We start from the raw sequence: 24,664 nt of genomic DNA on the forward strand, positions 1-24,664 counted from the left end.
AATGAATAAAAATATATAATTTCAAAATGTGGAAAGACACTTAATATATCATGATCTTATATAATTTTCCGAATAATGCACATATTGCAAATAATTTGAATTATTATTATATTATTTTCATTTGTTTATTGAAATATAAAATATATTTATTATTACATTTAACAATATTATATTTATTTAACTAAATAATATTATAATATTAACTAAATAAAAATTATAATTTTTAATCATAGTTTAGTGATTAAATATATTGAACTCTAATCTGTGGATTTAGCTTGTGTATTATCATTTTTACGTTTCAAACGAATATGATTGTCAAAAAACTAATATTTTAATGATAATAAATATAAATATTTATTGAATATAAATATTAATGTCGTATTTCATAAGAAAATTGTCGATCATTCTGTTCCGTTGATATTCGAGGATGAATAGATGAAGGTAATGTTACCGGAGAAGGATTAACAAAAGGTGTGTGATAATCGTAACGATAATAAGCAAATGATTCCCATCGGGATGTATGTTGAACATTTAAAGAAGTAGTTGTAGTAACTGGTGCACTATTAGCGTAATAGTTTCTTTCTGTTACATTCGGAACATAATTGTATTGTGGTTCTAGAAGACTTTGCAAATGCCGTATGTATGTGATCGCATGCCTAAGCGATTCGATCTTGGAAAGTTTTTTACCAGGTGGTTTACAGATTGGAAGCTTCGATCGTAACAATTCAAAAGCACGATTCATATCACGCATTCTTGTGCGTTCACGATCACAAGCTGATTTTTTATAATCTGAGAATAAAATAAAAATCAATTTAAAAAAATATATAACATTTAAATTATATAAGAAATATTTTTGATATAATTATAATTATAAATTATAATAGTTATATAATAATAATATAATATATATATAAATTATATTTTTTTCATTTATAAATTAATTTTTAACACATAAAAATGTAACACGAAATGATAATAACTGTAGGAGTAAATGTAATATATAAAAAAATAAGTTATTTATTATTATTAGAGTTATATACTATTTACTTCACCTTTCTCAGTTTGTGATGATTCTCTTTGAACTGATTTAATGTTAGTCTCGTGAAGAATTTCTAAATGAGGATTTGTATTAATCATTTCCGGTTCGGGAACTCTTATTACAAATACTCGATCGTCATTTTGTTGACGATCTTCGAAATTTCCATCATGCCATGATCTTCTTGCTGATTGTTGAGATATATTTGAATTTTCTATAAATAAATATCTTGTAATTATATTTATAGTTATTTATAGTTATTTTTTAATAATCATTATTTTGAAATATTTTTTCATATCTTAATGATTTTAAATAATAAATTATCAAAAATTGAAATTATAATTCACTACAAAGTATTCGATGGTAAGATATTTTTATTATATGATAAATAAAATATTATTATATTGGTATTTATATTTAATATTAAACAAAAACTTAATATAAAACACTATTCAATATCAATAAATAATAAAATGACAGCTTTATTAATTGAATAATATTATGTAACATGTAAAAATATTTCTTTGTATAAATTTTTTTTTTTTTTGTGTCAATTACATCCTTTATATGTATCTGTACATCACGTTGTATAGGAAAAAAATTAAATGTATATACATATATATATATATATATATATATAAATAAATATTACGAATTAATATGAATATATACCATGAATATACCTGATCCATTTCTTATTAACTGATCTTGCAAATATTGATTGACATTGGGCAATTTAGACGATGAACATTTCTCTTGATTTAAAATTTCTTGCTGTTGTTTAGAATTTTTATCTAGATCCAACAATATAGGCGAATGAGCGCATTCTTCGCTATCATTTTCTGACTAAAAAAAAAAAAAAAAATTAAAACAATTTTCGATCTTTAGAAGTGTTTTTTTTTCTTACTCCTTTTCCTTTAAAAAAAAATTAATTAGAAATTCGACCAATTATTATACGAAATGAAACATGCGAATTCAAAGATTTCATCATATCGATCAATCCTTTTGACGTACGATGTATAAGATAAAATTAAAACTTATCACGTAGTTATAGGCAAGAATAATTTTCATATATAATAATACCTGTTGTGGATAATAAAAAAAGATTTGAAGAATAATTACAAATGTAATATATTATTTAAAAATATTAGAAACATTTAATATGATAATATAATAATATCATATTTAGAAAATTTTCGTGAAATAATTATATCGAATGAAGAGGAGACTTTTCGAAAGGAAATTTTTTCGAAAAGAAATATTTCAAGATGTGTCGAATAAATAAAATTGTTCTTTCTCTTATGACATATTTCTAAATAACGTATTTTGGATTAATTTTCATTTAAAAACATTTATCCACATTTTATTTTTATCATTAATAAAGTTTATGCGCATTTTCCTCAAATATTTTTACAAGTATATCTCAAAAATAAATTTCCAGAAATCTTCTATTATCTACGCAACAAGACGCGTAACGCATTGAATACATCTACTTTTCCATATCGAAGAAATTTAAGAAAACACAGTTTAAATATGACATATAATATAATAGGAAAAATTAAATCACAATATTGAATATTAAAAAAAAAAAAAAAAAAAAAGCGATTACAAATCGTCCAAAAATTGCATCTTCCCGTAGAAACACCCCTAAATTCTTTTGACATACCTATGTCTACCTACGTGGTAAGGGGTTGAAGGAACGTTACCTCGTTTCGCGACAATTCGTTGCCGTATTCCTCCGGGTCCATTCCGAGAATACTATGAAATAATTATTAAGAGAAATATCGGTCGGTTTGTTCCTAAAACAGTTTATCCAAGAAGATGGTTAAAGGGTACTGTCGATCTATCTACCTTCTTCGAGAAACTTTTCTCGAAGGCATATATCACACGCAAACTGTCGAACTCGTTTGTCGTCGGATAAGATGTGGATCGGTCACAGACAGTCGTTATTAATGTTAATTTTATCCATTTATTAAGTATTCAGGTGTTCCAACAGAGGCTCTCAATTTAAGGAAGGCGTCCAATCGTTTGTCCAATGATCTCTCTCTCTCGATGGCCCTTGACACGATGCCTCCTGAGCTGAAACAACAGTTTTGCCGAGGGAAGTTTATGCGAAATTTTTTAATTTTTTTTTTTCCCCATTTTGTTTTCTTTTTTTTTTTTTTTTTTTTTTTTTTTTGTATGTTTATAAGTATTAATCGGTCTTTCGTATATCGAAAATTAAAAGAAATATACATAATTATTTTATTTACTCGAAAGATATCGAAGTTTATTCGAAGATTACGATCAATTTCGTGAAACTTGATACGAATTTCATTTTTTTTCTTTTAATCTTATATAAAATATAGAAGCAATCGATGCAAATATTTAAAAAAAAAAAAAAGAAAATTTTGTTTTTATACCAAATAATAAAAGTGTTGAAAAGTTCTACGATAAATGTTTAAGATACTCGTTGTAATGTTTGTTTCAATGTATAATTAAGTAAATATTCTTATCAATCGATATTTGGGGATTAATTAAACATAATATTATCACACACCTCGAAATACATACTTTCGATGATTAAGATGTGGTTAATAGAAGTTTTGAATTATTGGAAAATTCAAATGAGTGGATAGATAAATTTTCTGTTTTCTATTTTCGTTTTATTCAAGAAGATTTTAACCCTTCGAATTCTTTCCTATATGATCGAATTTCAAATAATATATTGTTCCATTTCATCTAAAATAGTTCGTTTACTTGGGAAAAAATTATTTTTAATCGATACAAACTTTTCTTTTATTATTTTGACAAATAAAATTATTGAGCAAATTTTTTTATATAAACGATAAACACTCGTAATTTAACTTAATATTTCGTATACGAAGATCGTAACATTACATCATTTTTACTCAATTTTCACTCGACAAACATTCTTCAAATTTCAAATGTCAAATTTTTCTTGTCAAATTGAATGAGAATCTCTGGGATGATCGGAATAAAAGTGGGAATGCAAACATCAAAACATAATAGACGCCCGCTATGGAAATGCGAATGGAAATACTAGTGAGACGAGCGATACAAGTATAACGGATTGTGAAGAATAACGATAATCATTTTCGAAAATGCGTGGGAAATTCTAACTTTATAGAAAAATTAAGTATTTTTATACACGACGGTGAGAAAAAACCGGAAATGGAATGCATTAAAAAGAAACTGTACAAACTCTAAATTAGATATTCAATTTTTAACCTGATGAAGTAATTTATTTTGATTTATTTAAGAAACGTATATTTTTTTTTTTTTTTTTTTTTAATTAAAATTTACAATACATCATGTATATATATCATTATTGAAGTAATGAAAGTAGTGAAATATTTTATAAAATAAATAATATTTATATTTAAAGAGTTGTATGGACGGCTGTTACTTTTATGACTGTATCTTGAAAATTTTCCGACAAATACTTTTGTCTGAAAAAAATAAAATGAATTGAAAAAGAAATCGTCTAAGAATAATTTATGTGTAAATTATTATTAATAATTATCGTCTTTGATTAATTAGAGATATATTATGAGGCCAAGAATGTAATATCTATGTTCTTATATTAAAGATTAAAACACATTGTAGTTTTAAAAAAGAAATGATGAAAGTACGTTTAATTGATATTTAATTCGTACTTTGTCTAATCACGCGCCAAAGGAAGCGTAGACAAGGAGAGTAAATAGCGAGAGAAGGATAGAAATAGAGTAAAAATATTGAAATCAGCGCCATCTTCAGAGTGCCGCAAATGAAACACATAAAGAAAGGACAGAAAATAATGAGAAAAGGATAGAAAAGGATAAGAATTAATCGTTAGCGCCATCTCGTAAGTGTCAAAGGTATCTCTTTAATAGGATAAAGTAGAGTATAGGAATTAAGTATTAGCGCCATCTCTCAACTATTTGTAGAAAAAAATTTCAGAGAAATGTTTTTGATATCCAAAAGATGGCGTTAATGATCAATTCTTATTCTATATCTATCCTTCTTTCACTATTTTCTATCCTTTGTTTTTGAGTTTCATTTGCGGCACTCTGAAGATGGCGCTGATTTCAATAATTTTATCCTATCTCTGTCCTTTTCTTATTATCCTCTTTCCTTGTCTATATTTGTTTTATTGGCGGCACTTAAAAATGGAGTTTTAATGCGACGCTTTTTCAATTTTTATTTTATTTCTATCTTTCTCTCATCATTTGCTTTCTTTTATATACTTTAATTATGGATATTTTTATGAATTTCTAACAATACAATGTAATTATCGTTATATATATTTATTAATTTTACATAAATTGAATGATAATGTTTTGATAGATTGTTTTAAAAATACAATACATTGAATGAAAAAATGTTCATTATATTTACAAATTTTTAATGTTATACAATACGCAATTATATTCAGTCAGCATATGCTTTTTTTTGATTTAAAGAAATTGATATATACAAAAGTGTTTTCGTAGTTTAAAATATATGCAAAGTATTTATTTGAAAATTTTATACCGACCAGAGTTGTATTAATATAATTTTGTTCATCTTGCACGTAATTATAAAATTTGTTTTAAAATAATTTTTAATAAAGAAAATTTCCCTTGTATAATAACATTTATAATATTGATAAAAAATTATATGTGCATTTAATTTTATAGTAAATTATACAACAATGGTCAAATACGAGTATAATAATAATACTAATTGTAATATAAGCTAAAATATGTTTCTAGGAATGATGCAAATATGACAATACAATTTTCTAACAATATCACAGTGTTGGTTTCTCATCTGCTGGTTCTTCTTTTATAGGATGATTACATTCCATTAATGCAGGATTCGCCACGGCAATTATATTATCTCCTCGCGAAGCTATTACCTTTATTCGATTAAATTCATCAGAATCAGAATAAATAACGTAATATTGTATATATATATTATAACGATATATTAAAAACATACCTTAAGATTAAAATCACTTTCTTTATCCGTATTATCTGCTTCAACTTCATTAGTGTCCTGCAAATAAAATTACTCTGATTGAAATATATGAAAAATTATTATTATTTTTTAATTTTTTAATAAAATTTGTAATTTGTAATTGTGAAATATATTGAATATATACTAATTAAAAAAAAGTAAAACAATTACTTTTAATAAAATTTAATAAATTTATTCGCTTACATGTATCGACGAAGATTCTTCATTTGAAAATGAAAGTTGACTATCCGAATCACTTATCTCCTCGATACTCGCACTGAACATGCCATTGTTATTCTTCTTCCTCCAAACTGGACTAAAACAATGCAAATGTCTGAACATCAATATATACTTGTAAAATAATCTTTTTATCACGTGATATCCAAGATTTTAAATATTCTATAAAAAATTTTAAACACATTTTGCAGTTTAGATTCAAAAATCTAAATTTCCTTTTCGATGAATGAAAAATATATCATGCATTTAATTGGATTAAAATCCAATTGAGTTGAAAGTAATCACCTTGAAGATCTATGTCTTCTGATTGTCGAGTTATTTATATCCATTTCAGGACAACGTAGATCCAACTCCTCCTAGAACAGTGAACTGCTACAGATAGTGGAAATGACAAATATAGTGCGTTAAATGAAAGGCAGAAGAATAATAATAATTAATATCTTTGATAAGTGCAATTAATACAACAAATATACACAACTCGTAAGGACACCAGGAACAAAGCATAGAGTCCTAACAAGTGTGGAATAAAACGATTTACTGTATTGTAGATAATATATATGAATTTATAGAGAAAATATTTTTTAAGATAAATAAAAAAAATAAAAAAAATTTCATATTTGAAATAAAATATGAAATATTAAGTAATTAATTTAAAAAAAAACACACACACTCTCTCTCTCTCTCTCTCTCTCTCTCATTTTTTTTTAAATCTAAATTTTGCATTTAATATTTTGATATTTAAATAAATAACATGGAATCAATATACAAACAATCAATGCAAAGCCATGCATATTATGCAGAAGCTATACTTGACCTTTTCTGTTTGTGCTTCGCGTGTATATGAAGTAGTTTATGTGTTGTAATTATTTTGCGTGCTGGATGGATAGTTAGTAGGTTAGCGCTCATGCGAGTGCAGCAGCTCAATAATATACCAGATTCCAATGATTCCAGATCAAATCACAACTATAAGGATTCTATCAAGAATTTTGAATCATATTTTTCTATCTTTAAAGTATAATAATATTTTAATATTTTAAATATTTTTTATGTTTTTCTTATATATTACTTTATAATTATTATTCAATAATTTTGAAATTATTTACATGCAATTTATAATTTAATAATTATAATTATATAATTGTAAAATTATTAAGTATAATAATTATAACTTATTTAAATAAATATAATGTATTTAAATAAGATAATTTTGTTCTAATATGCATTTTTTTTTAAATTAATCATAGATTTTTGTTATGCCTTTTTTATAATGCATATTCAAGTGATGATAAAAATATTTATTCGATTATTTTTTTTTATTTATGTATCATATTAATGCATAATCTATAGAACGTATCTTATACAATTAATTTTATATCAAAATTCTTGATTTTTGTCCTAAGTTTATGATCGATTTTGAACCGGAATCACCTGTACATGGCTTCTTTTTATGGCCGACGTGAGCTAACCTGCGTCCCATCTTCATTCTCACCCTCGAGCTCGAGCTTTTGTCGCTTTGTACGCTCGGCATCGTTTTCCTCGCCATTTTCACGTGGCCTCGAAACGGATAAACTAGAGTGTTACAAATATAATATTAACGTAACAATTCCATATAAAATTTTATCAATCTTTTATACATATGTTTAAAAAAATTAATGAAAGAAGAAAAATGACAATTATCCTTCAATAAAATTCATAATATGTAGTATGATATAGTATTAAATTATCTCATTAAATTATCCGCTATTTTTATTTTTAATTCAATTAATCTTCTATTAATATTCTTACCTAAATATAAAGATAAAGCTTAAGAATATTTTATTAGGAAATTACTAATGGATACTTACTAATGATTTTTTGAATAATGATAGCCAGAATCTTATTAATATTCTTACCTAATATTCTTAATATTCTTAATATTCTTACCTAAATATAAAGATAAAGCTTAAGAATATTTTATTAGGAAATTACTAATGGATACTTACTAATGATTTTTTGAATAATGATAGCCAGAATCTCTCACAACACGGCGGGCCAAAGGAAAAAGTTCATCTCTTCTAGTAAGTAGGGCAGGTACGAACCTGCAAATTTGAGCTGCAGCCTCATTCACTGACACTTCGTGCAATGTCAACGGTTTCTCCGGTTTCCTCTTACAGTCAAACCTTCCATAAATTGCTGCATATTTTCGAATTTCTTCCATTCTCCTTGGATCGCTATCGGGCATAGCCATTACCAACTGCAACGGTAACAATATTACATCAAATTTGTTAACAACGATTAAAGAAGAAATAATAAATTAAATCCTTAAAAATATGTACTTCCAAATTTTTGCAAATCTTTTTTTTAACATTATGAGGCTTTGGATCGACCGGGCGGACAGTAGCGGCCAGTCTTTCAGCAGCCTCTGCAAGTCTTTGAATTTGAGATTGCAAAAGAGTTGGGGTGGGTTGCGTTGGACTCGCAGGTGCGCCGCCACCGCTAGGACTCGGGGTTGTACCACTGCCGCAAGATGATTCGCATGTTCCCACCTGAAAAGTGATATTTTCCAATATTTATCTACCTTTACGCATCGATCTTGTTATAATAAAAGTGATTCGAGCGTGGCCTATCCTTTCCAACAACAAATTATACTGTGGATATTTGTTGTAATTTTTTTTTTAAACATAATTCGGAATGACACACCTGTAACACGCCGGGACTGTGAGAAGTGGTATAAGGTAAAGGTGTGCTGGGGCTCGGACTTTGTCGAAATGTGGTCGTGGCAACCGGTGCCGTTACACTTGTCACGGATACAATGGGGCTGGTACTTCTGCATGGTAATGGCGTTAGGGATACGTGTGACGAGACATAAGGTGTAGGAGTCGGTGTTTGGGAGGCCGTGGTGAAACCTTGAAGATTTTGCACTTGTGGCCTGGGGCTCACGCAGGGGAATCCCATGCCGGCGGCAGTTTTGCATGTAGCAGACGTTGGAACGACCGGTGTTTGAAAAAGGGCTGTAACAAGATTTTTCATAGTTTAATCTTTTTATGATGCCTTTTCATAAGATGCCTTCCGTTGTTAACTCATTAATATAGAAATGCAATTTTAAACTTGTTTCTATATGAAATGTTTCTATATCTTTCCTGTGAAAAATGAAAAAAAACGTTTATTAATCGTGGTACTTTACAGGGATTTGTAAGCCATTCCTGAAGAGCTTTTTGAAGCCTTCTGACGTGAAGCGGCTTGCTCGCCATACCAACGAGTGCCATAATTTCCAGAAATTCCTCTTCCCCAGCGTCGCATAATTGTTGCACGTCGTCACCGCCTATAATTGTTTATAACAAATGATTTAATCTTTTTCGCCACATTTTCAAAAACACGGGATAAAAACCGAATATTACCCGACGAGTATATAAGTATATATATAACGGATGATAAATTTAAGATTATCAACGTATTAATATTAAATTTTAATACTTTAAAAAGAATTTACTCTTTACCCATTTCTAAAAGCGTGTCATAGTAGCTCAACAGAGAGGCACGTTGCATCACCCTGTACAGTTGAAGTTCCGCTTCATTCTGAGGTACGGATGTCTGCACCACTGAATGATTCATGTAAAAATTCATCGACGATATTAAAATGTATAGATATAATATAATACAAAACTTAATTTCATTTAATAAAACAATTTAAAAAAAAAAAAGATCCCGCCACCTTTCATCATTATCTTTCGAAAAGCAGTCATCGATCACATCTTCGATTCCCTCTTCGATCATCAAGTCAAATGAAAATCTGGGAAAGAGTTAATCGAAGGGCCGTTGTCCGGAATATTAGTTGGAATATTCGAACAAAAATTCAAACGCATACATTTCCCCGATACCTCTCGATATGTGAAAGAAGAAAAAAAGGAGGGGGGATATATTTCTCCACGAAGCACCACAACTCCGGCATAATTCACGTTCCTTTCGTCGAGATTCGAGATTCGTCGAAAATAATTTCCCGGTATCCCGACATATCAAAGGGGTGGATCGTCGGTTGATCGATCATTCGGTCCGTGAGGCCGGTTCGCCGAGCTCACCTCACCGCGAGTGGCTCTCGGCCCCGACAGTATGCGGCAGACGGTCGAGCCGCCAGGGTGTCCGACTAGTTTCTTGCAAATTTCGAGGAACTGCGAGAAAAAGCGGCGTGCACACACGTACAGCGTATAAATTAATACCGGTACCGCTGGCATGGCATCGGACGCCGCGGCTCGAGGAAAGGAACGAGAGAGAGAGAGAGAGAGAGAGAGATGGTGTGTCCCGAAGAAAGAGCCGTATGCGCGACAAGGAGGGAAGGATAGAAATTAAAACAAAAGGATAAGGAGAAGGATAAAACGGAAGATGAACCGAGAGGAGAGCAAAAGTATCGGCGAGATGAGGAGGAGGAGGAGGAGGAAAGAAAAAGGGATATATTTAAGGGATGAGAAGAAAAGAGAGAGAGAGAGAGAGCAAAAAATAAAGAGAGCGACAGGAAGCTGAGAGAGAGCGATAGAGAGAAGAAATGCAGAAGGAGATACGGAGCAATACGGTAGAGCCGGCCCCTGAAAAACCTGGCCGTCAGGTCTTATTACGAAGCTGGGGCCCGGTCTCACGCTTATATACACCGACCGAGATACGAGTAAGTCCCTGACAGCAGCGGGGTGACTCGTTCCGCGAGATTTTTCTGACGTTGGCCCCTGCAGCCGCGGCTCAACCCGAAGGGATACGTGGATCTTTCTAATGAGGCGCCGATCTCCTACGTTCCCCATCCCCCCCCTGCTCTTACGTTCTTTCCGCTCGGCCCATTTCACGAGACGAGGATCGTTATGCGCCTCTAACAAGTGCCATAAAATTTTATCTATTTGAACACCACGGTATTTGTGAAACATTAATCCAGATCCACGAATCAATATTTATCAGTGAAATTTTAATCATTACGGTACAATGATTGTACAAGTTGATTTGTTAAAACAAACGAGATTCTGTGAAATTCCAAATTTGATCTAATAATCGAGCATATGTGAATGCATATTAAACAATTTTAAATGGATACCTGTAATTGGAAATTTTTTTATATATATTAGAAGAAAATCATGATTAGAATACGCATGGTATGGACAGGCAATGGTAAATTTAATTTCTCTTAGGCTCTATCCAACTCTGATCGTAATCATACGATAGGAAACATCCTCCTCGCGCGATCAAGTAAATCTATAGCTGTATAGTAGCTATACCTCTGACCGACAGTCTAGGACAGGCAGTGCATTTACATAACAACTTTTTTGGCACGAGATAATCGTTTTTGTCGGCGGGGAACACGTACGCGAGTCGGAGGCAGAGTCGTCACGGCATAGCATCCAATACCGCGCACCAGGGACGCGCTAAGAAAAACCTGATCCTACCGTGGTCTCCTCGGCCTCCCTGGGAACGATGCGTACGCGCCACCTCTTTGCCACCACCGACTTTTCTCTTTTGTGTCCACAGTTCACTGTCATTCCATCACTTTTCAACGGATTATAACATGCTCTATTATCTTCTGGTTTCGTCTCCTCATCTTTTTTATACTTTTTCTTTTTTTTAATTTACAATTTTCTTTATTTAATTTGTCAACGAAATGAAAGATTGAAAGATCATCGATACGTCTAAGATCGTCTTTTACGTCGATAAAATTTCAATAATAATTTCAGTTTCGCATAACTTGTGATTTCTGAGATTATTTACGAATTCTTTTCATTCATAGATCGTATGCGTATCGTAACTATTGAAAATAATTTAATGTGTTAAATTAAGATCTATTTCTTAAATGTTCATTGTTGATGGAGTTTCTCTTCTTCTTCTTCTTGTCAATTGAATGTGTCAAATAATATTTCTAATTATTATAGAAATAACTATACTTCTAATAATTATTTTACATCAATCGATTCTACTCTTTCACAATCTAATTTCTTTTTCCAATTGAACAAATTTATTAATAAATAACAAAACTGTTTGTGTGCAATCAAACAAAGCTAAGAGACAATCTAAAGGGTCAATTCATCAATTGACGTAAACTTCGCAAAACTGTGAAGAAAAAGAAACGAGATTTCCTTCGGGAACACCATCAAATGCTTCAAGAAGAATCGATAAGTCCTCCAGCGTAATGGACAGGGAGAAAAGTTAGGCAGGGGGCGAAGAAGCACGATCATGATACGGAGAAATCGGGAAGGGATTAAGAAAATAACCGTTCGATGGAACGTGAATATATATATATATAAGCTAAGACTTAGAAGCGTGAGGAAGGATGAACGACGTAAGAAAGAAGGAAGACGATGAGAGAAAAGAAAAAGAAAGCCAAGAAGAATCCAGTGGCTAAGCGAAGTGAGGTTAGGAGTGGTCTAGAAGCAGCCATCGGCAGATGAGGGAGGTGGTCCTAGGTAAAAGACGTTGGACGTGGCAAAGAGAAGAGAGGATGAGGGTGAGAGCGAACGAAATGGTACAGCTTCTTTGTTCGATAGCTCACGGTACGGACGCTCTTCCGATGCAACGCAAAAACGAGTCTAGTTTCTTAGAAGCGGCCGTTCTCGCGCGGCAATGGCACCGCACACCACTGGCGGCAGCACCAGGCAGCAGCAGCAGCAGCGGTTAGTATTTCGCTTTTTACCGGCATTGTAATCAAGGAAGGGTTAGGTGAGTTTTTGTCTAGTGCCTCTGCCGCCGCTTGGACAAAACACCGGACAGATGGACTGAGTCGCCGTTTCGATCCCCCTACCTTTCCTTTCCGTCCCTTTCTCACTATTTCTCTCCCTCTTTCTCTCTCTTTATCTAGTTCGCGCTAAATCTTCCCCATCTCCCTCTTTCTTCCACCTCTTCTTCTTTTCGCAACCTCTCTCTCTCTCTCTCTCTCTCTCAGTTTCTTGGTTATCTTCACGGCTATCCCTGTCCCACCGAACAGCCCCCTTTTTATCTCCACGTTACTTTCCGTGCACCACCCCTTCTTCCTTCTTCTTCTTCCTCTTCGTAGGTATATATCCCCGTTTTACCTTACCATTTTCGTTCCCTACACAGTTACCCTGCTGAGCCCCTCCCTCTAATATATACCACCACCACCACCGATGCCTCTCTAGGATAGTATTTTACTTATCCCCACTTTTTGCCTACCCTCTCTTTCGACGATGGTGAACTCCCCTTCAAAGAGAAGGGAGGAAAAAAAAAAACTAATTTGCTGGTCAACGATCAACGAAGAAGAAAGAAAGAGAGAGATACTGCTGTGAGATATAGAATCTTTTAACGTGGTTAAATATTTTTGTTTGTTAAATCGTATGAGAATATTTTATTTTACTTCGTTTTAATCTGTGAAATTCTTAACGAAATTACCATAAATCTTATACGACTAAAATTCGACAATACATTTTTATATTGATAACCTAAAAATTAACTATTGAATCATATCAATGAAATAATAGAAATATTCTTACTTCTGTATACAAAGACTGTACAGATAATTGCACAGATAATTATTTCTTTCCCAAGGATAAAATCCAATCATCTCTTTACGATCTTGAACAAATTTGACAATGATTTTTATCTTTCGAATTAACAGCATACGTTCCTATATTAACATCCTTCTATCTCCTTCTTTCAGCCGTAATCATCTTTGAATGGCGACATTTAAAAAATGAAGGGACGGTCGATTGGGCCCAGGCTAAGAAAACGTATTTCCCGTGACTTGGGGGGGGTAGCAATGGTTAGGCCGACATTGGCTGGGTACCGTTTTTAAGTATGCAGCAGGGTGGGGCCCAAATTCCATCCTACGGCCCAACCTCCATCCACTTTTCCATCCCCTGCTGCTTTTCAAACTTCTCCCCCTTCCCTTAGGCGCATTTTAAAATATGGTCGACCGATTTTGTGCCCGCATGCCGCGCCATCGAGAAAAAACTGGCAGTCCGTTAAAATTGCAAAACGCCACGACACGTAATCTTTATTTGGTGGCGGGACACAGACCGGGATGAAATCCACGTCATCGCCGGTGGGAGACGGTTAAGTTCTTCGGATGTGCTTAATGGGTTTCATTGTTACCATTAACCCTTCGATCATCGAGTCAAAATGTGGCAAAGTTCGAACGACCTGTACATTATATGAAAAGTTATAAAACTGATAATTGAAACAATTATCGATCGCTTTGTTTCTTTGTATAGCATATTTTTAATTTGAGGTTTATCATTCAGTATAATTATGTCGTTTTTTTTTTTTTAACAACAACCTCTAATTACGTTACGATCAAAAATTACTATTAATATTACCTATCGAAGAGAGAGAGAGAAAAAAGAATTCATAAAATTTTGCATATTGATTTAACATATAAAGTACAGATTCATAATGAAATTTCTACACGACGTAACGCTGTTCTAATTAAACAATAGGTAACAGATTCGAATAAGTTCGAAGTTCATGATATTTTTATCGATCTCGATAATTCTTCGTGTAAATAAAAATAAGTCGGATCGATTATCGTAGAAAAGAGAAAAAAGAAAAGAAAAGAAAAAAACGCATAGTATCACGATCACTGTAAAATATTTTTGTCTGATGCGTTTCTTCGCCTCCGTGGAAAAGTAAGCGGAACGGAAAAGAAGATACTTAATCTAAGTTTCTGTTCGGAGAAACGATGACGCGTCCGCGTAGTATGGCGCAAAAATAGACAATCCCGACCGAGAGAAATAAAATGCAGAAACTCGACGGGGGAACAAAATGAAAGAGTTCGGAGGTCGACCAAAAAGATCTCCCGTCCACGTAACGAAAACAGATTGGGTAAAAAGTCGTGCGACAGGGTTCGGCCGAATAAACAGGATAAATCTGGATTCCATCGCAAATAGCGATGAGTTTAGCGATATACTTGCATGATAATCGTTTTTGCACCGTATCTCTTTTCTACCTGAGCGTACACGGGGCCGTCTGAATCGATATCGTCGAATGCGATCGAAACGTTCTGGTAATAATAAATCGCGTCGGCCTTTTGCGTTTCGTTATTTATATTATTGGATTGGATACGATATCGAGAAGAAAATGATTAAAATTAAATGATAAATGATCAATCGAATCGAATAATAATAATAAATTGTATTTGTAGAGGTGAATTGATTTATTTATAAAATTAAGAGAAGAATTAAAATGAAAATAATGCAAAATCCATGTATTTTTAATCAAATTAACAAACATTATTGATATTTTTTTTAATTAAACATAATATTGTTAATTTATTATTATTTTCTATACGCATAATTTAATTTTTAATTAATATATATATATATATATAAAAATTTTGTTATTAATTATAACGAAAAGTTAAATAGTTAAATAATTGTGAAGAAAATATAAAAAAAATATAAATCTGGTGTAAAACCTCGGAAGAAACGTTTCCCACGGGCATCCAATGTGAATAAAGCATTTTTTTCAGCAAGTTTTTTCTCGGGTCCAAGTAAGATGAAGCAAAGGGTTATAAGCAAAACATCGGGGGCTAATTTTTTTTTTTTTTTTTTCTTAAATGGAAGCGCTCGCCACTTTTTAGTCACACTCACACGATCTTCAAAAGCAAGGGTCTTCACTTCGCTGTTTCGATCGCTACTTTTATCTTGTATTCACGCATATTCGATAGGCAAATATGCCTAACAAGTAATGGAAGAATGAATGATACGTCGAATTGAATTAAAAAACGATAATCGAGAGATATGAATAACCTTTGAATATCGAACGGTGAAACGACGATATACGGACAACAGTACAATTAGTCTCATTAATTAAAACCAACTCGACAGTTTCCTCGTCTAACAACAATATCTTGTGACAATAGCGATGACGAACAATATTACATCTTATCTAACGAAAGAAAAAAGAAAAAAAAAAAAAAAAAAAAAACTCCTCCGTATATTTATCCTACTTTAATCACGTTCCAATATCGTTATAATTCGATCTTCGCACGCGAAAAGTAATAGCAACAATATTTGATGAACAATTATTTCTCTCTGTTTTAATGAAAAATAAAAAAAAACTTAGAGGGAAAAAATTAGAAATTCGACGTTTCCTTCCGTCCTTTATCCAAAATCAACACGTATTATCCAACGATATATTATCTACACGCGGAAAAAATGCTGAAGAACAATAATAGTAACAACTGTTACTCCTTCCTTAATGAAAAATGGAGAAAATTCAAAGAGAGAGAGAGAGAAAAAAAAGATGATTTTTCTCCATGTACATCGTACTTCAACAACATTCCAACCGCAACGTAACACACCGCCCTGATAAAAAGAAAAACAGGAGCGCGAAAGACGAGCAAACGAAGCGAGTATACGTGCGTATATATATATATATATATATATATATATATATACGTTTCCCGCCACCCAGCCGCTCTTCTTCTCCCTTGGTCTCGCAAGGTTGAAGACTGATAAAAACGCGGCAGAAAAACTTCTCTATCATAGGGCTTGGGGAGCGAGCGTAGCTGAGGGTGGTGGAGGGAAACTCGTCCGTGGAGGCAAAAACGTCCTGAGAAAGGAAGAGATCAGATAGAACGTCGGGGAGCCCGCGCGCGCGCGCGGCAAAGAAAGAGGGAAGAGCGTATATATACGGGGAGGGAGAGACAAAGAATTCTTTTCGAGGTATTTGTTTTTTTTTTTTTCTCTCTCTCTCTCCCCTCCTCCCTTCTCCACCACCTCCTCCCGTTCTCTCGTTCGGGTCAGACCACTGTTCCGAGTTTTTTTTTTTTCTTTTTCTTTTTTTTTTTTCTCCCAAAGACAGACCGACGGAAAGGGTGACGATATGCATATGCTCGAAGAGGAGGGCCGGACCAACAGGGTCCGGTCGGATCACCCTGAGGCTCGTGCATGTATGTGTATTTTATTCCAGTTAGGCCACACTGGGTAGTGTTGGATCGACAGGTAGAGAGGCGAGGGCGCGACTGTGCATCGTTTTTTGGGATTATAGAAGTTTAGAACAAGGAGAGGAAAAGGGGGGAGAAGAAGAGAGAGAAAAAAAAAAGGAAGGAAGGAAGGAAAGAAAGAGAAGTATATGGGAAAAGGTGTACGCGAGAAACCATCCCTCCGTCACCGGTGATGAGGCAAAGGACTTCTTGCCCTTTGTTAATTTATTCGCGAACGAAATAAAGACCCTCCCCTCTCCTGTGGGAATATTCTGGCTCGGTTCTACGCCTCTACATTTTGACGATCCAGCTAGCCGCGCGATCGATTATCCTTGATGGAAAAGGGGAAAAAATCCCGTGTTTCAATTTTTTCAACCGTCTTGAATATCAGAATGGAAAAGGAAAATTTATGCAACAGGTATATGTTGACCACGAGTTTTACGAAATTGGAAATTCATACATTTAAAAGGACACAATTAAAAGAACGAATTTTAAATATCTTTTATACGTTTGCGCAAATTTAATGTAGTAATGCAGACATAGAAAAATTTAACTTACGTCGAAAGTGAAAAGAATCGGCCGAATGTTATAATCTATTTCGGGGAGAATATTTCATAAAAGAAATAGTTTTTCGTATCATATATGGGATAGCAATTCATTTCTATGCATTTTAAATGTTCGGCCAGCACAAATATTAGCGGCGTACACGCAGCTGCTTATTCTAACGAGCTCTTTGATTCCACTTGTGTACTCTGCACGCCTTCTGAACGAGTTTTCTGTACGTACCTCTATTCCGACATTAAAGGGATGCTTGAATGTAATCTGAATACGATCAAAAAGTCGTGCGATCCGTGGGTGGATGCACTCGAATACGGGTTAATTCGAGTGACAAACCGGAACGAGAACTAAAATGATTCGTGAAGACACGGTGAAATAAAAAAAAGCGTAACCCTTTTTCTGCATGATTCTTTCCAAATAAGGTTAATAAAGAAGAAAAAAGAGAGATGTAATTTTCGTTTCTCTTATTTATTTGTAAAAACTATTAACGTTCAATTTTTAACGTTATATGATAAATAGAATAGTAAGCAATGACTTGCTATTTTTAATTAGGAATACATTATAAATTGAATGGAAATAAATACTTTCAAAATTTGACACTGTTATTTATTCTTTAAATAAAAAAAAGAATTTTAAATAGGTATTATCTATAATTTCTTTCTCGCAATTGAATCTTTTTAAAAAAAAATTACAGTTAACTAGAAATTTCTCTCTAACTCAAAAAATAGAAATTACTATTAACTTTAGTTATTTATAGTTGTAAACGAGACGATTTACGAGCGTTCATTTTACGAACTATATATAAGTACTTTGCAAGAAAAAAAAAAAATAACAATACAATAAAATATTTATCAAAAATTAAAATTAATAAAATAAAATTAAAAATCATTTAATTAATTTCAATTATTAATAAAAATAACGAATGCAAAAAAATTATTTAATTTCATTTTTACGATTATTATTTAAAAGATATCCATTTTTATAGATATATAAAAAGAAAAAAAATTGATTATTTCTTTGTCCAGTCACAAAAAGAGATAATCATAAAATAAGAAAGGCTTGGGAATGCGAGAGGGATCGGTAGAATTAATTTGTAAAAAAAAAAATTCTTGGCTCAATAAGTTCTAAGTAAGCGCGGGAATCCGACAAACTTGCCGCAAAAAGTTCAACATTTTTTGTTAAGTTGCATAGCGGCGGAGTAGCGAGCAAGTGGCCGTTTTTACATACATTCGGCCTCAAATTTATGGCGCACCGAATTATCCCAGTGTTTCGAATAGGCCGCCTTTTGCATACTAATTCTAAGCAAACAGGGTCATTCGATTTCATTTGAAATTAAAACACAAAAAATCTTTTCTTCTTTTATCGACTCGAGGTCGTAAAAAAGGAATAGATGATAAAAAATGTGGAAAAAAAAGGAAAAAAAACAACACTTAACCTTTCGAATCCAAAACAAGAATTACGAAACGTTCGTTTTAATGGAAAAATACCGAAGAAATAAAAAAAGAAAAAAAAAAAAAAATAGATGATCAGATTCTCTTTCCTTGAATTTTGTGAAATAATTTCTAACGCGTTAGATTACGATATGATTTGCGTATAATAGTTTTCTCTGTTAATGTTTCAACACGAGATAAAATAAAGAGATATTAAGAAAGAAAAACGGAGAAAAAGAAACGGAAGGTGAAAAGAGAGAAGGAGAAAGGGAGTGGAAAAAGGAGGAACAGCCATTTGCAGCCAATGGACCAACTGCCGTCTTCGATATCTTCTCTCTCGCAATTTCAACTTTCGGAGAAACGGCGGGCAAAACCGCGAAACCAGCGCTTTTTTATTGTTAGTCTGCAATGGTCAACTCTGTGTGCCCTCTATACTGTTATACTACCGTTGGCTGTTTCATCTTGTAAGAAACTGACAAAAACCGTTCTCGCAATAGTTGCTCACCGATGGCGGAAGAAAAAGCATCTTTTTGCGCGACGCGACGCTTTTTATCCGTTTCCTGAGTCATGTCTCTTCCTATCCCGAGTAGACAAAGCACATCTACTTTATATATCCGCATATATTTATGGTCTATATATATATTTCTGAGATTTTAAAAATGAAACTTTTTCAAAAAGAAAATTGAAATATTGAATATAAGAATTGAGGTTTATAAATACAACAAATGATTGAAAAAAATGATTGATTATTGTACTGATAATTGTATTTTCATTTTGTATATAATATCTTGTTTCTTGAATTTAAGCTTTGTGATTAATACGTCAGAAATTTATTAATTCGAAATTCTTTTTAATTAATAATGATTGAAAATGAATTAGATATGTCTATTCAGATATGTTTATAAGATGTATGTTTGCGATTGATCATTTATTTCACTATCAAAAATTTAAAATTTTCTAGAAAAATTTATTGAATCACCAATTTCAAAATTTGTATTTCTTTAATATAATCACATATGTCTTATATTCATCATTTATATTATCATATGAAAAATTAAAAGTATAAGTTAATGAAGATTCCATTATTTAAAAATAAATTGTATATTTTATTAAAAAATTTGTAGATTTTATAAATTATTAATTTTTTAAATATCTATTTTTTCTTAATTCAAACATTCAACATAGATACTTGTATGTAGATAAATATTTAGTATCTCATAATTATTATCGTCTTTTTTGCTTCTTATATTCTACATAACGCATGTATTTAATTGATATTTTTAATTGATATTTGTTCTAAAAAATAACAGAGACAATCAATCATTCATACATATTGATTTAAAGAATTATATAATATGATCGATATAGTCATTAATTTAACTATTAATCTCATTTAAAAATATTAACGAACAAAAATCTAAATTTACAATTAGTTTTCTTTTTTAAGAAAAATTTTTACAATAATTTCTGATTAAAAAAAAATTACATAGAAAAAAAAACAATTTTCATAGATATAAAAAATATAAAAATACATATAATTTACAATCGATCTAATAATGCTATAACTTACGCGTGCCATTGACATTTCTGCTGAGTATCTTCGGCACAGCAGCGGTAACCGCGCTGACTGCGGATACACTTGGGACAGTAGGAACAGGAGGGACAGTAGGGATAGTGGATAGTACGGTGGCAGGTTGCTGATGTTTCGTCGGCGGACTTGCCACCACGACCACAGGATTCTGTATGGTACAAGTGGCCGAAGTGAGAGCGCCGGCACCAGCGACACCAGGAACTGCGTTGATCGGCGCCGTTGACACTGGAGAAGCTGTACCGATACCGCAGCTTGTGGTTACCGCCGCTGTTGTCTCTTCCGGCGTGGGTCCTCCAAGCACGCGACTCTCCATCTTCAACAGTTAACACCACTTTCGATTCTTTCCTCACCAGGAGGATCGCATCGAGGCGTTACCTCCCACAATACGCACTCACTACACTCGAGCAACAATGTTTGTCGCGTTCAAAAGCATCAAAAGGTACTATATGCATTTATAATATCACGCACCTTTTACTCAGTATCTTACATCTCTAATAGGAACATGAGAAATATGCAAATCATCAATAAGAAGTGTTTGAGAAAGTGAAATAATTGTATTTTGACATCATTGACCAATAATTACGATGAACGAACATGTATGTGGTGAATGAAATATCAGTGAAAGTATAAAGAAAGTCAATAATTGAATAAAAAAAGTATTTTCATTATATAAAAAGATCTGAATATGAAAAAAACAAAGTCAAATGTGAATTATATTTCTATAGACACATAAAGTCGATGGCACTTATAACACGTGAATTGAAATCGTGGAAATTGTCAATATTCTTATTATTATGATTTTTTCTATCGAAGAATTAATAGTTTAATATTTATTTCTCTTCGGCAACACCAATTGTTTCTTTTTTTCTAAACGTGTCAAATATATGTATATGTGAAATTGAAATTGTTATTATAGAAAAGATAAATTAACGCTAACACTTTGAAAAGGAACAGCGAGATACTTGGAACGATGACGCGGTGCACATTGCCGGCCATCGAGTGATTCCACTACGTGCTGTGTCGTGCCCCCTCCACTCAACTATACAACGTGCAATATTACCCCCACCATAGACATATTCACGTGCGGTTATCCCCACCTTTCGAACAGTGCCCCCACCTCTCAGAACAATGAGGAACGATGGACATTACCGAGTTACACAGTACGTAAATCTCAAATTCTTATGTACCACAATTCCCACACTCAAAGATAAATAATGAATATAAATAATACTTATCTTTTTGAATATTTAATTTATATTTCACTAAAATTTAATGTTTTATTTGTTAAATGAAAAATAAATCAAATATATAAGTATTTAGAAGATTATAGTATTAATAGTTTTTTAATGCAAGAGAGTTATTTCTAATAGAATTAATCACATTAAATATTGATTTCTGATTTAAAGGATACGTTATCTAATATTTGATAATATTTATAAATATTTCAAATATTATTCAATGTATTCAAGTAATTCAATCAATTCAAATTAATTATATTTATAGAATCACTAAATAAATGATTATTATATATTATATATATATATTATAAATGAAATAAATAAATTTTAGGATATTAGATAACTATCTAAATGTTGAAATTTTGATTTTTTTTAAATGTTAATATGAATGATTTATGAATGAATTATGGAATAGGTTGATAGTTTACTCAATACATTTTTTTAATTCATTAAGAATAAGTATACTTATTCTTATTATAAGTAAACTTAAAAACAATATTTTAATTAATCGTTGATATATCGTTGAATTTTTGCTAAATTTATAGACCTAATCAATAAATAATACAATTGCAATATAAAAAAAAATCATTAAATAATAAAAGATCGTCAACGATAATATTTTTTAATTTAAGGTTTTCATATCGGTTTTATCATTTTTCTTTACATAGATAACTTACTTACATAGTTGCTGTATATGTAGAACATATATATCCTTCCTTGAGACTATGATGTCGATATAAAAAGTGTCCCCTACCATGCCTACCATCTTCACCATCCTGGTAAACGAATAGTCGTAAGAGAGACGGAAAGAAGACTCATTGTAAAAAGCTATCTTTCCGCCCCTCGTCCTATGCATCCCCTAGAAGGAACTTCAATCATCTCATCCTATTGGTTCACGAACACTCAACATTTTTGCAAATTATATTTTGCGAATTCTTAAATTAATATATATATATATATATATATATTTATAATATAATTAATAAATTTATAATATTCGTTTGAATTGTTATTAATTTATTTAAAGAGAGAAATGGAAGAAAAAATATTAAAAAAAATTTTGCATTAAAATAAAAACAAATAAATTTTTATCTTATATTGATCTTTTAAAAAAATTTAATAATATTACACAGTTTTAATGTCTAATATTGTTATAATATAATTAAAATTTATCAATATTCCATTTTTATGATTAAAACATGTATACATATACTATGCTTATCATTAAATATATCTACTGAATTTTAAAAGATCATTATCATTTCCATCTTTTAAAGTCATGATATATATATATATGTATTTCTTATAATTCTATAAGTTAAAAATTAAATAAAGAAATACATAAACAAAAAAGAAATTGAAAAATGTCGAAAGATCAATTACGTGTACAATTTGTTTTCTTACCATTACCATTTCTCACGATTGCGGTGAATGATTCTTCATTTTTTGCCATGCAACGGCATCATAGTTCTTTTCCTAGTCTAGTCTGCTACTCTTACTTCTGCCAGCCTTATTTTTATGCCCGTCCACCCACTACTATTACTATTGCCCCTCTACCTTTCCCGCCCTACTATTCCCACTCCATTGGCCTACCTTTTCCGCGCCAGTAGAAATAGAGGGAAAGATTTTTATTCACGTAAATGGAAAAACCAGGCTAGAGAGGGAGGTTTTGCCAGCCAACCGCTGCTGCGAGCGAAATTTTTTGCTTCGCCCTCGTCGTCGACAAGCTCGTCGAAGGGTAAGTTAGGAAAGACGGGGTTGAGAAGTTCGTTGAAGTTTATCTTGCAGGATTATAATGTTCATCTCATATTTTTTATCTAACGAAAATTTGTTTATGAAATTATTAATATAATTCATTCATCATTAATTCATAATCATTAATTTAAATATTTTAAAAAATTAAAATAACAAAATTAAAAAAAATTTTAAAAAACGATGAAATAATTAATATATTATTATATAAAATAGAAAACATAGTAATGATTGATAAAAATAGATCTAATTTTAAATAAATAAATATGTAATATAAATACTATTCATATTTTGTTCTTTTCAAAAAAGAAAAATTTTTTATATTATTATATAAATTTTTTATATATATATGCAATAATTTTTTGTCTATTTTTTCATTACTTAATGAATTTTCATGTTTTGTTTATATTTTTTAAACATTGCTTATAATATAATCTAATATTTTAATCAATGTTAATAGTTTGAATTTTTATTAAAATTCTCTTATTATAAAATAATTTTTTATGTTCAGTTTATAAATATTCTTTTCTGCATTTAATCCTCTATTTCTTTTTTAAAAAATAAATTGAGGAAAAAAATATTAATATCTGACTTATGAAATAATGATATAATTCTTTGAGTACGTATCGTATGCAAATTTTTAAAGCCTGAGAAATAATTCAGAAAGGGTTCGAACATACGGTGGTCAACTTTTTTCGTTAGAACTTCTTGCTCTCGACCCATAGGAAAATAGCAAAAAATTGTGAACTACACTCTCGACGATGAAACTCGTGAGATTTTATCAAGATGCATTTCTTCGGTTAAAAGATACATGAACAAAAAATATAAAAAACTATTTTTTATCCATTTTTATAAAGTATATTTTATATTTTATATTTATACTATATATTCTACTGTAATAATTAGAATTAAAATCTAATTATAGATTATTCATTGATTTTATATAACATTCATGAA

General features: G+C 31.4%; 2 protein-coding genes and 2 long non-coding RNA genes across 13 annotated transcripts; 2 read left to right on the plus strand and 2 right to left on the minus strand.

Annotated features, from left to right (window-relative positions):
- Positions 1 to 111: 111 nt before the first annotated feature.
- sage (salivary gland-expressed bHLH) lies at positions 112 to 2,993 on the minus strand. Its single transcript, XM_012494715.3, has 4 exons — positions 2,743 to 2,993; positions 1,720 to 1,882; positions 1,053 to 1,250; positions 112 to 789 (listed from the first exon to the last, which is right to left on the minus strand). The coding sequence occupies exons 1-4, from the start codon at positions 2,782 to 2,784 to the stop codon at positions 371 to 373; spliced, it is 822 nt and encodes a 273-aa protein (XP_012350169.1). The 5' UTR covers positions 2,785 to 2,993; the 3' UTR covers positions 112 to 370.
- Positions 2,994 to 5,306: 2,313 nt separating this feature from the next.
- Positions 5,307 to 23,399, minus strand: nab (NGFI-A-binding protein homolog). Of its 10 annotated transcripts, none has more exons than XR_001113112.3 (13): positions 23,360 to 23,398; positions 22,637 to 22,824; positions 20,697 to 21,030; positions 9,733 to 9,834; positions 9,420 to 9,557; positions 8,936 to 9,246; positions 8,572 to 8,781; positions 8,239 to 8,489; positions 7,723 to 7,825; positions 6,542 to 6,609; positions 6,224 to 6,330; positions 6,002 to 6,058; positions 5,307 to 5,918 (listed from the first exon to the last, which is right to left on the minus strand). XR_001113112.3 is itself a non-coding variant. In XM_012494817.3 (13 exons), the coding sequence occupies exons 2-13, from the start codon at positions 22,658 to 22,660 to the stop codon at positions 5,811 to 5,813; spliced, it is 1,725 nt and encodes a 574-aa protein (XP_012350271.2). In that variant the 5' UTR covers positions 22,661 to 22,824; positions 23,360 to 23,376; the 3' UTR covers positions 5,307 to 5,810. The 10 variants fall into 10 exon arrangements, 8 of the variants coding, with proteins under 8 accessions (XP_012350271.2, XP_012350270.2, XP_012350269.2 ...); XR_001113111.3 differs by having other exon boundaries at positions 6,542 to 6,612; positions 23,360 to 23,396; XM_012494817.3 differs by having other exon boundaries at positions 6,224 to 6,335; positions 6,542 to 6,612; positions 8,335 to 8,489; positions 23,360 to 23,376.
- On the plus strand, positions 12,886 to 14,399 carry LOC147656812 (uncharacterized). Its single transcript, XR_015293684.1, has 2 exons — positions 12,886 to 13,496; positions 13,872 to 14,399. It is a non-coding gene; the product is annotated as an uncharacterized LOC147656812 (long non-coding RNA).
- LOC147656813 (uncharacterized) lies at positions 20,890 to 22,036 on the plus strand. The gene is made up of 2 exons (XR_015293685.1): positions 20,890 to 21,156; positions 21,216 to 22,036. It is a non-coding gene; the product is annotated as an uncharacterized LOC147656813 (long non-coding RNA).
- Positions 23,400 to 24,664: the final 1,265 nt, after the last annotated feature.

The sequence above is a fragment of the Apis florea genome, unplaced genomic scaffold (assembly GCF_048593485.1).
Source record: "Apis florea isolate Af1SG1 unplaced genomic scaffold, ASM4859348v1 contig_3496_pilon, whole genome shotgun sequence".
NCBI lineage: Eukaryota > Metazoa > Arthropoda > Insecta > Hymenoptera > Apidae > Apis > Apis florea.

Bases quoted from the DNA above. Each gene is read 5' to 3' on its own strand.
- sage (XM_012494715.3), bottom strand. From the start codon at position 2,784: ATGGACCCGGAGGAATACGGCAACGAATTGTCGCGAAACGAG. The intron at 1,883-2,742 runs GTAACGTTCCTT...TTTTTTTTTTAG, and splicing joins ACGAATTGTCGCGAAACGAG to TCAGAAAATGATAGCGAAGA. The intron at 790-1,052 runs GTGAAGTAAATA...TTTTATTCTCAG, and splicing joins ATCATCACAAACTGAGAAAG to ATTATAAAAAATCAGCTTGT.
- nab (XM_012494815.3), bottom strand. From the start codon at position 22,660: ATGTTCTACATATACAGCAACTAT. The intron at 9,835-20,696 runs GTAAGTTATAGC...TGAATCATTCAG, and splicing joins CAGAAATGTCAATGGCACGC to TGGTGCAGACATCCGTACCT. The intron at 9,558-9,732 runs GTAAAGAGTAAA...AAACAATTATAG, and splicing joins TGACACGCTTTTAGAAATGG to GCGGTGACGACGTGCAACAA.